Source organism: Trichechus manatus, unplaced genomic scaffold (genome assembly GCF_000243295.1).
Source record: "Trichechus manatus latirostris isolate Lorelei unplaced genomic scaffold, TriManLat1.0 scaffold00058, whole genome shotgun sequence".
In the NCBI taxonomy this organism is placed as follows: Eukaryota; Metazoa; Chordata; class Mammalia; order Sirenia; family Trichechidae; genus Trichechus; species Trichechus manatus.
In genome coordinates, this window is record NW_004443994.1 from 8,479,836 (window position 1) to 8,493,178 (window position 13,343).

The 13,343-nt window shown below is 40.3% G+C and overlaps 1 protein-coding gene across 1 annotated transcript in view; it reads left to right on the forward strand.

Moving 5' to 3' along the window:
• The first annotated feature begins 2,602 nt into the window (after positions 1-2,602).
• The window catches only part of FNBP1L (formin binding protein 1 like), a 117,055-nt gene continuing 106,314 nt past the window's right edge, over positions 2,603-13,343 (forward strand). Inside the window, exon 1 of the mRNA XM_023733456.1 lies at positions 2,603-2,765. Within this exon, the coding sequence (XP_023589224.1) occupies positions 2,742-2,765 (24 nt within the window). The 5' untranslated portion in view covers positions 2,603-2,741. The remainder of the gene's footprint in view (positions 2,766-13,343) is intronic.

The window sequence follows — 13,343 nt, forward strand, 5'->3', positions numbered from 1 at the left end:
CAACTGCCAGAAGAATGAACAAATCTGTCTTGGAAGAAGTATAGCCAGAATGCCCTTTATAAGCGAATATGGGTAGACTTCGTGTCAAGTACTTTGGACATATTATCAGGAGGGACCAGTCCCTGGAGAAGGACATCATGCTTGTCAGAGGGTCATCAAAAAAAAGGAAGACCCTCAAGGAGATGGACTGACCCAGTGGCTACAACAATGGGCTAAAACATAGCAACAATTGTGAAGATGGTGCAGGACTGGGCAGTGCTTCTTTCTGTTGTTCATAGGGTTACTATGAGTTAGAACCAACTGGACAGCACCTAATAACAACAACATGTGACTACATATGTGTGTGTAAAACACCTCTGGATATTTGTTAGCTAAAATGCCCACATACTATTTTAGAGAGAGAATACTTTAAAATCTGAGTAATCATTATCATTTTTGTAACAAAATATAACACTAAACATATTTATTCCTTTGTTGCAATAATCTTCACTTTTAATCACTTTTGTTTAAAGACTTTGTTGAAGTAAATAAATTTTAATACATGAAAAAATTTTGAAAATTATAAATGAAATAATTATTTAAAAGAGACTACCAATTTAAGTTGGTTATATGAATTCTATTCAAAATTATAGTTATGTAAAATAACAGAAATTTTATCCAAATTTTAATATTTAGCTCGATGTGCATAAATCTAACTTTTTGAAGAGAAATTAATTGTCTTAACGGTGATAAACATTGGAAGAAGAAAAATGTTTATCTACAAGGTAAGACTTTATGTTCAACTGCAGGATTATGTACACCATATGTTTGGGGATAATCTTTACATGTGACTGGTAGGTTATTATACTTTTTAATGGGAAAGTATGTAATTTTGGCTTAAATTAAGACCCATGTATCTTAACTTTTATGACAATAGTTATGATAAATCTTAGTATTAGAATGGTTCTAAACAGCAAAACATTCATCTAATAAATATATTTTCCATTACTAATAAGTGTTACATGTGATTACTAAATACATTCATGATGTCTAGGGAGTGAGAGGAAAGGAGAGGATTAGTGGAGAGCAGTGTTAGGTGATGTAAATAACCTTAAAGGAATTTTAATCAAAACAGAGGCAGCATAGAAAAATTTTAGAAAAACAAAGTGTTGTTCAGTCAATGTTTCGCAGCCTTTTCATGGCATGGCACACTTAAGCATTTAAAAATTGGCCATAACCCACTTGGAACAGAGCGAGTCTGTATGCTTAAGCATGGGGCAAAGATTTTAGCAAAAGTGGTGGCTGAACTGTCGGGGGAAGGGCTCAGGTTAATTGCCTCAGTCCCCAAGAGTGAGCGCAGCCAGGGAGGGAAAAGGAATTAAGGGGCATCTGAACAGGCCGTGTAGGGGAGGAGTTCCAAATGCAGACAGCCTATTCAGACACATCAGGAGAACGTCTTAAGACACTCTGAAGACAGCAGGAGAACGTCTTAAGACACTGAGTAGCATAGTACTAGTTGACTGGATTGAAATGTATTTTTTTGGGTAGGAAAAAAGCAATCAACACTAAAGCATATGTTAAGGAGTTATTAAAAGTACTTGGTATTTAGTAACACCAGCCAAGCCTGCTGAATGCAGTTAATGATTGCTCAGAAAGGCCGTGAAGTTAACTCCACAGAGAAAAAAGGAAGGGGTGGACCTGTCTCAAAGGTTCTGATATACTGAGGAGAGAGATCTGCATTCTGAAGAGGCTCTTTGCATGACTGGGGAGGAATCTGGCTCCTATCCAACCCCCCCCCCACCACAAGAGGTGCTCATCCCAGAAAAGGTGCTCATCCCAGAAATAGGGCAAGCTCTGTTCTCGACTTCTGCTCACGTCTGTCCATTTGTTTTTCATCTCATGTCATGGAAACATTCAATAATGATTACTAAAAGATCTGTCTCTTTTTACGATTTCCTGACAATTTATTAAAATGTTTTATTAAAAACAGAATCGGGGCCGTGTCGCATTCACATTTGACATTCAACCTCTATACATTTTAGTGATTCCCAAAAAACAGTAATAAGGAAAGAAAACAACAGGCCCGAAATGAGAAAGCGTCTCAATCAACAGGGCATTTTTAATAAATACAACACACCTCTCCACAATCTAAACCCAAAGATTTGGATGAGGTTTGCTTGTCAGGGTTTTTCCCGCAGGGAGGAGAGAGGTAGGAAGGGAGGATGACCGGAGTTGCCTCAGGACTGGAGGGGGCTCAGGGCAAAGAAGGGATGAGAGTAGGGCCGGTGGGCGTCTTTTCCTTCTCTCCCTTTCTATTTAGGATGCAGGCACTGGAACTGCGGAGACAGTGGGACCATCCAAGCCCCCAGGAGAGGCGGAGGAGACCTTGCCAACCAGGAGGCGCGGAGAAGAGCCACCTGCTACAGGACCCCAGCCGGCTGTAGCCGGCCGCGTGCAGTCCGCCCCAATCCCAGGGTGCACCGCGTCCCGCCCCCCTCCCCGCTCCGCGTCCCGCCTCCCCTCTGCCTCGGCCCCCTCCTTTCCGACTTCAGGAGGCGGGGACGCGGCGGCGGCGGCGGCTTGCACAGTCCCGTCTTCCTCACTCACTGGGGGGCCCAGCGGTGGCGGTACCTTTCAAGGCAGAGCAGTGGAACCGTGAGCCCGCCAGCCTGTGGGAGGGCGGACAGACTGACTACAGAGCCGACGGACGGACGAACAGACAGCGGGACAGTCAAACGGCCGGAGTCGCCTCAAGTTTCGCCATGAGCTGGGGAACAGAGCTGTGGGTGAGTGGGGGAGAGGGGCGCCCCGCGAGGACCCGTGCCCCCGAGTAGCGCGGCGCGGGCGGGGTGGACGCGGCTGACTGTCGGCGGCAAGAGCGCGTCGTGCGGTCTTCACCCCCGGCGCGGCAGAGGGTGGGCGTCCCGCTCTTCTTTGTGTGCAGACCCCTTTTCCCTCCTGTGCCGGGGATCAAGGAGTCGGCTGCGCCAGGTCTGCGCTCCCGCCTCTGTCGCGCGGTGGGTCTGGGGCAGCTCCTTGACGGCGGGGAAGCGCCCCGCGGGCTCCCGCTTTCTCCGCGATTCGCTCCCGTCCCTTTTCCCTCCTCAGTCTTCACTTTCCTGACGCCTGGCTCCGCGCCGGGCCGCGCTTCTCTCCCTTTGTATCTCCCTGCTTGGAGCGGGGGAGGGGGCCCATTGTCCCGAAGGGGCGCTGTTCGCATGTTGCGAGGAAGCTCGTTCCCGACCCCCGCCCGGGTGAGGGTCCCCGGGGCGAGGGCGTTGCCGACCTGGGGCGGCGCTGGGAGCCGGGAGGCGCCGCCCGCTGCCCTCGCCCCAGCCCCGGGTAGGGGGAGCCGGGCGGCTTTGTTCGGCGCCCTGCCTCCGGCCAGCCAGGCCCAGCCCACACGCCCATTTCCCTCTCCTTGTGTCCTAGCTCGGGACTAGCAAAGGGTCGGGGGACTCTTCGCTGGGCCACCTGGGGCTGCAGCCTGTAGGCGGGTGGGTTGGCTTTTGGGATCTAAATTAAATTGAGTAATGGGGCATACGATTTTGCCAAAAGGAGCGTACGGATTCCCGATTGTTTTACTTCTCCTTTTTTCTTTATTCTTACTCGTTCTCTCTCCTTTCTCTCTTTCTTGGGCGCTGGAGGCTCTAGACAATGCCCAATGTCTAGCCAAGTTACGGGTTGAGTGTAATAGGTCGGAATTTGCTCCCGACGTCGCCGCGGAAGGGTGGAGATGTGGAGCGCAGTGATTTCTCAGGTGCAGCCGGGGGACAGGGGGCGTGGGGGCGCTGTCCCGAGAGCGGCCCGGCCTCACCACTCCCCTTTTTATCCCACCTGTGCATATTTTCCATGCTTTTTAACGTGGGTCTTGTGAAATCACTGCAGAGAGAGGGGGGAGAGAGAGAGAGAGAACTTTCTTGTATATACGTTTGCGGTTAGGATGTGAGTGGAGGGAGATTGGCTAATCGAAGGAGAAAATGTTATTTTTCACATCTTACAGATTCGGAATCTTACAACTTAAAGAGACCTTAGAGCTCATCTAGTTGGACAGCTGCTTAGCCAGCCCAGGAATCTCTTGCAGCATTCTGGACAAGTGCTCGCCCGGTCTGTAAATACGCCACGCAAGAGAAAACACCTCGGGAGCCTTTACATTCCGTTTCTGAGATAGCCTTAATTGGTCTCATACTGGGGAGGTTATATATTAAATGAATTAAGCTTAAGTTCTTAGGCATTATTAGCCTGTTCAAGCGCTCGGCTGCTAACTGAAAGGTCGGCGGTTCGAACCCACCAGCCACTGTAGAGGAGAAAGATGTGGCAGTTTACTTCCGTAAAGATTAAAAAAAACCGTTGCCATCAAGTGAGTTCCGACTCACAGCGACCCTGTAGGACAGAACAGTCGGAATCCGCTCGATGGCAATGGGTCTTTTTTGGTTTTATAGTGGATTATAGTGTATCATCAATTAAAGGAGATGGGTATAGTTTTATTTTCCATTTTTATAATTAGAAAATATTTCTCTTTTTACGTACTTCCATGATCCATGTTTCAGAGGAAGCTAATTTTAGCAGATTACTTTTTAAAAGTACACATAGGAAAACAGTGGAGAAATATTACTTAGAATAAATTTTTAATTTAGATTTTAAAAACTGAATTTGTATCACATTATAGAAAAACACTTCTAAGGAAAAATAAAATAGTGAAGACTAAAATGAGTTTTTATTTTTATTTTTTTTAAATTAAGAATATACTACATCCAGAAGCTATCCCAATCCCCGACCGCCTCCTGCTCTTTGGCTGTTTACTCTCAGCCATTTAAATAGTTTCTCAGCAATTTGAAAAGGTAAACTGTAGAAGCAGTGGGATTTTCTTGTTTTATGTCCTTTTGGAAATTCTGAAAAAATATTGTTAATTTTTGTCTTAAAATTTAATACAACTCTATATTTTAAAATTTTTAGTGGTTTGAGGATTTGAGGGAAACAATAGAAAGTAAGTAATGTAGAATCAGCTAGTATCAATTTGGTGTTTAAACCTTAGATAAGTAGAAATTGGTGTAGAGGACTATTGTTGGGACTAGGAGAGACCGTAGGAAGAGTTGATTAGACTTCCTGTTTCACTGTGCTCACTTTTGAATAAGGATATTGTGCTTCCAGTGGATTGTAATACAGTACAAACCCCTATACTATGCCCTTGCCATTGAGGAATTTGAGGTCACAAAAATTCTCTCGAAATTTTGAATTTAGAAACCAGCTCTCATACTACATGTTTAGGCTTACATTACTGTTCCAAAGCCATTTTAATTATTGAAAATAAGTTGTTGTAAGAAAAATTACGGTATGTGGTTATGCACTCAAACTTAGGTCTGTTTCTTGTAACATACGTTTGATTTTTATTGCTATTTTGTTGCTTCTTAAGACTTACTGTTAAATTTGAGAATAAAGTGATCCAGTAGAACTACTTTAATACTGACACTGGGGGACAGGACTAGTACCTAAGTGATAGGCCAGGTGGGTTATGTCAGACTTCTGTTGTATGGTTGTGAAGGGATATGAATTAATTGGTAATAAGTTTGAGCTGTGCTTTAAGGGATTTCTACTGTTGCAAATGAGCATTTAAGTAAGGTAGTAAATATATGGTAGAGTCACAATTCTGGGCTCTGGGTAGCACCAAAGAGATGACTGTTTTTATTTCTTCAGGATGCAAGGTAGATTATAAGGTAGAATCTTAAGCGTTGCTTATTGTGTTGATTTCCAAGAATGGTTGGATCAGAAAGAGTCCAAATATGAATTAATGATTTCTCAAAGCTCCGACTTTGTGGTAATTAGCTCTTTTTACCAAATAAGGAAATTAGAGATTGAAGAAGTGCTGTGTTTAGTCAGTACAATTTTTTTATAAGAGGATGGCTTTTTAGTTTTTTGAGGAGCCAATTAAAGTTCAACAGAAATAAAATCTGTGTATGAGTTGTTTAGTGAGTGTGTGTGCGTGGGTGTATGTATGGGTATGAAAAGTACGGCTGAGCACAGCACATCCGTATCATGATTTATTAAAAAATATTCTACCCAAGTGAAAGAGTAAAATGTTAGAAGTTAGGAATGAGGTAATAGTCTAGGAGGTAGAAGTTAGGTTTAAATATGTGATTTGATTCATAGGGACTTATAAACCTTTTTTATGCCTTATTTTCCTGGACTATGTGATCTTTAGTCCTTAGTTTTAAGAGTCTATAATATAAAAGCCATTGTTATTTTCATCATATTATTAACAGAGTGCATCTGAAAAAGCTCATGGTATCTTTTTGGAAGATATTGAAAAATATGGGTTGGATGATAGATGATTTCCTAATGTAATATTTCCAGTCTTAACCTTTAATTAAATGCTTCTGTATCTTTGTTCTCATAGCATGTTATATAGCACTTCTACTTTAACACTTAAGATTTTAAATGTACTAAATTATAAGGTCCTTGAGGGTAGGGGCTGGGTTAATCTTTATTTCCTTTGTTTTTACTGACTAAAACAATTCCTGTAGGTGATTGTGCATATTTTGTGTAATTGAATTAACAGTTGATTGCATTACCCAGAGTATTGATTACTGATTAGTGAATGTTTCCTGGAGGGAGACTAAAATCTCCCTTCAGACCTTCAGATTAAAGGTTCTGAAGGCCTTTGTAGGTAATGATAGATGAGGTGGTCTAGGTGATAGTTCAGGAAGGGCTAAACAAGCCAAAATTAAAATGATGACGTTAAAAGAGATAAATATAAACTTTAATACATGGGTTAAAAAATTTTACAGTTTGGGAAAGAACTGACCTAAAGGCAATTCATGTGACTTTACCTGGCTGATAGCTTGGTGATATGACTGCCAAAATAGCTGGTGAAATCTTAATAGATTTGTCTAGAACAAAGCAATCGAGTCTCATTGTAACCTGTACTGGTTAGACCATTTCTGTAATATTGACTTTAGTTTTGTTTCAGATTTTTTAGAGGACATTTATTTAGAGAAGGAAACTCCTCGTTAAAGTGAACTGTATTGCTCTTTCAAAGGTCATGAAACTGCCGTAGGAGTTCCGTTTAGTTTAAAAAAGAAAATAATCATTGAAGGCCTATTAATATTGAAGGTGGGCCGTAGCTGGCTCAGTGGTAGAATTCTTGCCTCTCATGCTGGAGACCTGGATTTGATACCTGGTTTCGATTCCTGACTAATCCATCTAATGCGCAGGTACCACCCATCTGTCAGTGGGGGGTTGGGTGTTGCTATGATGCTGAACAAGTTTCAGCAGAGCTTCCAGACTACGACAGACTAGGAAGAAAGCCTGGCAATCTGCTTCTGAAAACCAGCCAGTGAAAACCCTGTGGATCACAATAGTCTGATCCTGTTGTGCATAGGGTTGCCATGAGTTGGGGGCCCACTGGTTGGCAGCTAACATCAACAATTACATTGAAAACACTGCAAGATACAGTGAGATTTTACAAAGCTTATAATACTGGCCCTGCCCTGGGGGAACTTGAGTCATTTTGAGGTGATACTACTTTCCTAATTCCAAAATACTCCTTTACGTTGTTATCGCTGTCCAGAATGTCCTCTGTTGGACAGTATTTATCATTCCACTGCCCCTAGACTACGAATTCTGGATATTATCTTTCTTACAAGACTACTGACTTATAGTTATTTCTTGTGTATTAAAATCTTTGGAAAATAGTCATTGTATAAATATTTATGCCTTATATTCTCTTTTGTTGGTAGAAGTTGTCGAGCTCAATGTTGTATTACAGATGTTGTTGCCACTAGTTAAGGAGGGTGAGAGGTTGCAAGACACCTCTTCACAACACCTTTCTGACCTGACTATAAGGTGGAAACTGGAGAGCTGCCTCTAACCAATATCTCCTCTGCATTGCTACTCCCTACTCCATCTCCTCTCCCCTTCTCTGCCTTTGTCTTAAAACAGTCACTCTTTTTCCTTCCCCCAGTCTATAAAATGTGGGTTTGGCTGGACATTTAAAAACTTATTCTATGTACTTTTTCCTATATATCTATTTGCAGCCAGAAAACATGGCAAAGAATAGTCATGTTTTATAATTATTGAGCACCTTCTTTGTGCGTCTACAAGTGGTATCTTATTTAATAATCTTCAGTCTTTAAACATTTTCAGCTCAATCACAAAAATCTGTCTTGGGGAACATAATCATACATGCAGCATATTAAAAACTGGTAGGAAAAGAGGATTATATAAATACTCTGTTTTATAGGTGACAAGAACTGTTCCATATTTCAGTTCAGGCCATGTACATCTGATATACCAAAAGGATGTAAAAAGGGCTGATGTTCATTCCACAGATGTTTATTTTGTGCCTGCTATGGTCTAGGCACTAGGGGACATACCAAAACTAATCAGATACCAGTATGAGCCTCAAATAGCTCATGTAGGGAAATAAGGATTAAGTAAGTAACCATAAAGCAAGTAGAAAGCAGTAAATGGAATTTAGAGCTGTGAAAAATTACCTTTTATTCCAGACATCACAGGGAAAGCTTTATGAAGGATGTTCATTTGACCTGGGCTTTGAAACAGTAAGGTTATGTATATGCAGAGTTGAGGGTCAGTGCTTTAGAGAGAAATCAGTCAGAGTTCCTGAGAATTTCCGAGAAGGCAGAGATCATGTCTCATTCATTACTGTATCCTCAGCACACTGACTGGCATAGAGCCTGACACTAGTATGATCTTTAATGTTTGCTGGAATGACCTGAGTATGGTGGTTAACCTGAAAGTGGTGATGAAGGGTATTGGGACCAGGCTAAGAGGTTGTTCTGTCTGAATGCTTGATTCACAAACCTGTGTGTGTGTGTATGTGTGTGTGAGTAGTTATATATTAGCATGTACTTACCCCAATTTTCAGATCACTTAAAAATTCACAGAAGGAAACTTTAGTTTGTGTTGGTAAAAGGGATTACTTCTACCTTTCATATGAATCCTTTGGTGCCAGGAGGGAGGAATCCTGGGTTTTAAAAGATGAAAGTTGCATTGATTTTTATCAAACTGCAAGAATATTTGAAGGATGTTGGTTCCTTGAATATGTTATTGGTTCTGAAGTTAGTTGTTGTATTTTTTACATATATTAATTATAAGGGGTTTGCTGCGACACAGTTGTGTTTTTCCTTTCTTCCTTATCCATGGCTTAATATTTTTACTTCTATATCAGTTTAGTTACCAGAGCTTTTTTTAGGGAAGAGATTTATCATTGGAAAAGTGCATTAAATTTTGAACTGCTCCATTTCTGCTTTAATTACTGGTTTCATGAACTGATTTATGCGTTAATATATTGTCATATAACAAATATTGTAGAATATTTTGATGGCAAAATGATGGAGACTTTAATCTGTTGGGGTTACAGATAATTTTAATGTCACTTTTGCTTTTTAGCATTTTCCTGCAAGAAGTTGTGTTACTTCTATGATTAGTTTTACAAAATTTTCATTGACTAATTCTTTAAAACCTCATTCACATCCTAGGGGAATGCTGTCAGGAAATATAAGACTGCCTTTTGTAATGTGGAATTCAACATTTAGAATTTGTATGAAGCCCAAGAGATGTAAATACATAAACATGGTTTATTGTTGTTATAGTTAGAATCATACAGCATGTAGCCTTTTTGACTGGCTTCTTTCACTTAGCAATACGCATTTAAGGTTCCTCCATGACTTTTTGTTGCTTGATAGCTTATTTTTATTGCTGAGTAATATTCCAGTGTATGGGTGTACCACAGTTTGTGTATCCAGTCACCTGTTCAAGGACATCTTGGTTATGGCATTTGTTTTTTAATGCCAGATTTATTGACATTAATGATTCCAGTTCTCTGTAGAGTTCCCTGGACCATTCAGGTAATGAATTTACCTTTATGGAAGCAGTGCTTCTTTAGCGAGGAGTGGATGATTTCTAGAAGTTTTTAATCTTAATTTGGTGACCCTTACGATATTGGTCCCTGGGTCATTTACTGTTCAAACTAAGGTTGCTGGTTTGAACAACGATAGAAATCTACAGAAGTAAAGTGTAGCTGACTTGGTGCCCTTCCCATATCCCTAAGGCCTTACCATTCTGTTATGCCTCAGTTGGATAACCAGTAGCTAGTCTGCATCGCTTTGCCTGAGGGCTTTTTTGAAATTATGGACGGCCACTCTGCCTACTCTATGGGCCAGAAGTGTCATCCTTCTCCCAGAGCAGCTCTCAGCCAGTGACTGAGATTTGTCTTTTCTTAGAAATTTGTCACTATTACCCATCTTTTCTAAAACCCAGTTTTTTGTTTCATTGATTTTTAAAATTGTTTTTCTGTTTTCCTGGTGTTGACATTTTACGAGTCTGAGTGAAGTATTCTACGTACATTGAGTTTTCTGTGTTGCCAGGCTGCTCCATTCCTGGTTTTTTGGCTACAGAGAGTGGACTTTTCTTGAGACTTTTTTTGTCTGCTTTTGTTGATATTTCAAGGTTGGTGGCTTCTTGAATACCCAGTCTGGGATATAGAGGGAAAAAGAAAACCCAAGGAACTCACCACCATGTTGTTCCTTGGGTTTCTAGGTCCCTGGCTGGTCTGCCTTCTCTCCACCTTTCAGAGTGTTCTTTCTTTTTTTAATAACAGGTTTATTGAGATAGGAGCCCTGTTGGCACAGTGGTTAACAGCTCAGCTGTTAACCAGAAGGTTGGCAGTTTGAATCTACCAGCTGTTCCTTGGAAATCCTCTGGGGTGCTTCTACTGTTCCTATAAAACCAAAGCCAAACCCATTGCTGTCGAGTCAATTCTGACTCATAGCGACCCTATAGGACAGAGTAGAACTGTCCCATAGGGTTTCCAAGGAGCTCCTGGTGGGTTTGAACTGCTGACCTTTTGGTTAGCAGCCGAACTCTCTTAACCACTGCATCACCAGGGTTTCCTATAGGGTCGCTAAAAAACAAAAAACCAAACCCGTTGTTGTCAATTCTGACTCATAGGGACCCTACAGGACAGAGTAGAAACGCCCCACAGGGTTTCCAAGGAGCGGCTGGTGGATTTCAACTGCCCACCTTTTGGTTAGCAGCTGTGTCTCCTAACCACTGCGCCACCAGCTATGTGTCAAAATCAGTTTGACAGCAACGGGTTTGTTTTGTTTTTTTGTTACTGAGATACGATTCATATACCATGTAATTCACCTATTTTTAAAGTGTACAGTTCACTGTTTTTAGTATATTCATCTGTTGTAACCATCACCACAGTCAATTTTAGAACATTTTTATCTCCCCAAAAGAAAGCTGGGAGCCCTGGTGGCCCAGTGGTTAAGAGCTTGGCTGCTAATCAAAAGGCTGACACTTCAAATCCACTAGCCGCTCCTTGGAAACCCTATGGGACAGTTCTGCTCTGTCCAGTAGGGTCACTATCAGTCGGAATTGACTTGATGGCAATGGCTTTTGTTTTTTAAAAGAAAGCTGGTACCCATTAGCAGTTACTCCCTATTTCTTCTCCCGGCTGCACCAGCCCTAAGCAACCACTAATCTACTTTATGTTTCTATAGATTAGCCTATTCTGGGCATTTCATATAAACGGAGTCATACAATACGAAGGTTCATCCATGCTGTAGCATGTTGTAGTTCATTTATTGCTGAATAATATTCCATTGTATGGAGTACCGTATTTTATTTATTTGTTCATCAGTTGATGGATATTTGAGTCGTTTCACTCTTGGACTATTATGAATAATGCTGCTATGAACATTCGTGGACAAGTTTTTTGTGTGGACATATGTATGTTTTCATTTCTCTGGGGTACATACATACCTAAGAGTGGAATTCCTGGGTCATATGGTAACTTCGTTTAATCCTTTGAGCAATTTCCAGACAGTTTTGCAAAGTGGCTGCTCCATTTACATTCCCTCTACTAGCAGTGAAGTGGAATCTCATTGTGGTTTTAACAGCAGTTAACAACAACAGTGACTAACAATGTTGAGCATCTTTTCATGTGCTTATTGGCCATTTGTATATCTTTTTTGGAGAAATGTCTTTTCACCTCAGTTAACTTTTAAATTCTAAAGTTCACCTTAATTTCCTGTGATAATACATATTAGTAAAATAAAATATAAATAAAAACAAATATTGATGGCAGTGGTACTATATTAAGAAGAAATTTGTGATGGTAAGAAGATACTGCATTTATATTTCTCCCTGAACTTGTCAGTCACTCGTTTATACTAAGAAATGTTTGATTTTGACGTTTCATTAGAGAAACATAAAATCCAGGTGTATATGTTAGCTGTGCTATCTTTTACTTTTGTTAAGAAATTTTTCCGCTGACACTGCACTTGGCTTGCTTCACTTGCCTCTGATGCCATTATGGATGGCAGCCCTTGCTGTTGTTGGGTAAGAAGCTTTCTTTTGTTTTTAGGTCTCAGTAATTTCAGCTGTGAAAAGCCAGGAAAAGCGGGGTGCAGGAGATATTGAAAATCATGAAAACCTTCTGCATAATTCAAAATATGACGTTTTAAATTTTGAACTTCATCACAGATTTTAATTAATTCTCATAGCTAAGATATTTTGGCTGTTCTAAGAGGAATATTGGCAATATTTATAATTATTTTTTAGAAATGCATGATTCTAAATGCTGCAGTGATTCTTATTTACTCGTTTATATTGTAGATAAAATGTTAGTTATGTTATTCAGAGTCACATTTTTGTTTTCTGTCATTCGGTAAATGTTGGTCCATTCTTAACATTAACTTCTGAAAGTTCAAAAGCTATTGATTTTGTTTTTGTTTTTTTTTTAAAAAAACCCTTTAATTGAACAACAACTGCAACAATAACTCTCATTTCAGTCAGCCTTTGGTCAGTTTGGAGATTGGAGATTCTGATTCATTAAGTTCTAGGTTAAGATCCAGCTATCTGTAGGATTTTTTTTTTAACATTAATTTCTATTTTATTGTGGTAACATATATAACATAAAATTCACCATTTTAACCGTTTTAAAGTGTACAATTCCATGACATTAAGTACATTCACAATATTGTGCAGCCATTACCACCATCTGTTTCCAGTACTTTTTTTTTTGTATAGTTTTTTTTTTTAATTGTACTTCAGGTGAAGGCTTACAGAACAAATAGTTTCTCATGAAACAGTAGTACACATATTGTTTTATGACGTTGGTTAGTTTTTTTTTTTTAATTGTACTTCAGGTGAAGGCTTACAGAACAAATAGTTTCTCATGAAACAGTAGTACACATATTGTTTTATGACGTTGGTTAGCAACCCCACAACATGTCAACCCTCTAACTTCTCAACCTTTATTTTTGGTGAAAATACACATAGTCAAAGATACACCATTTCAAAAATTTCTACATGCACAGTTCAGTGACATTGACTAC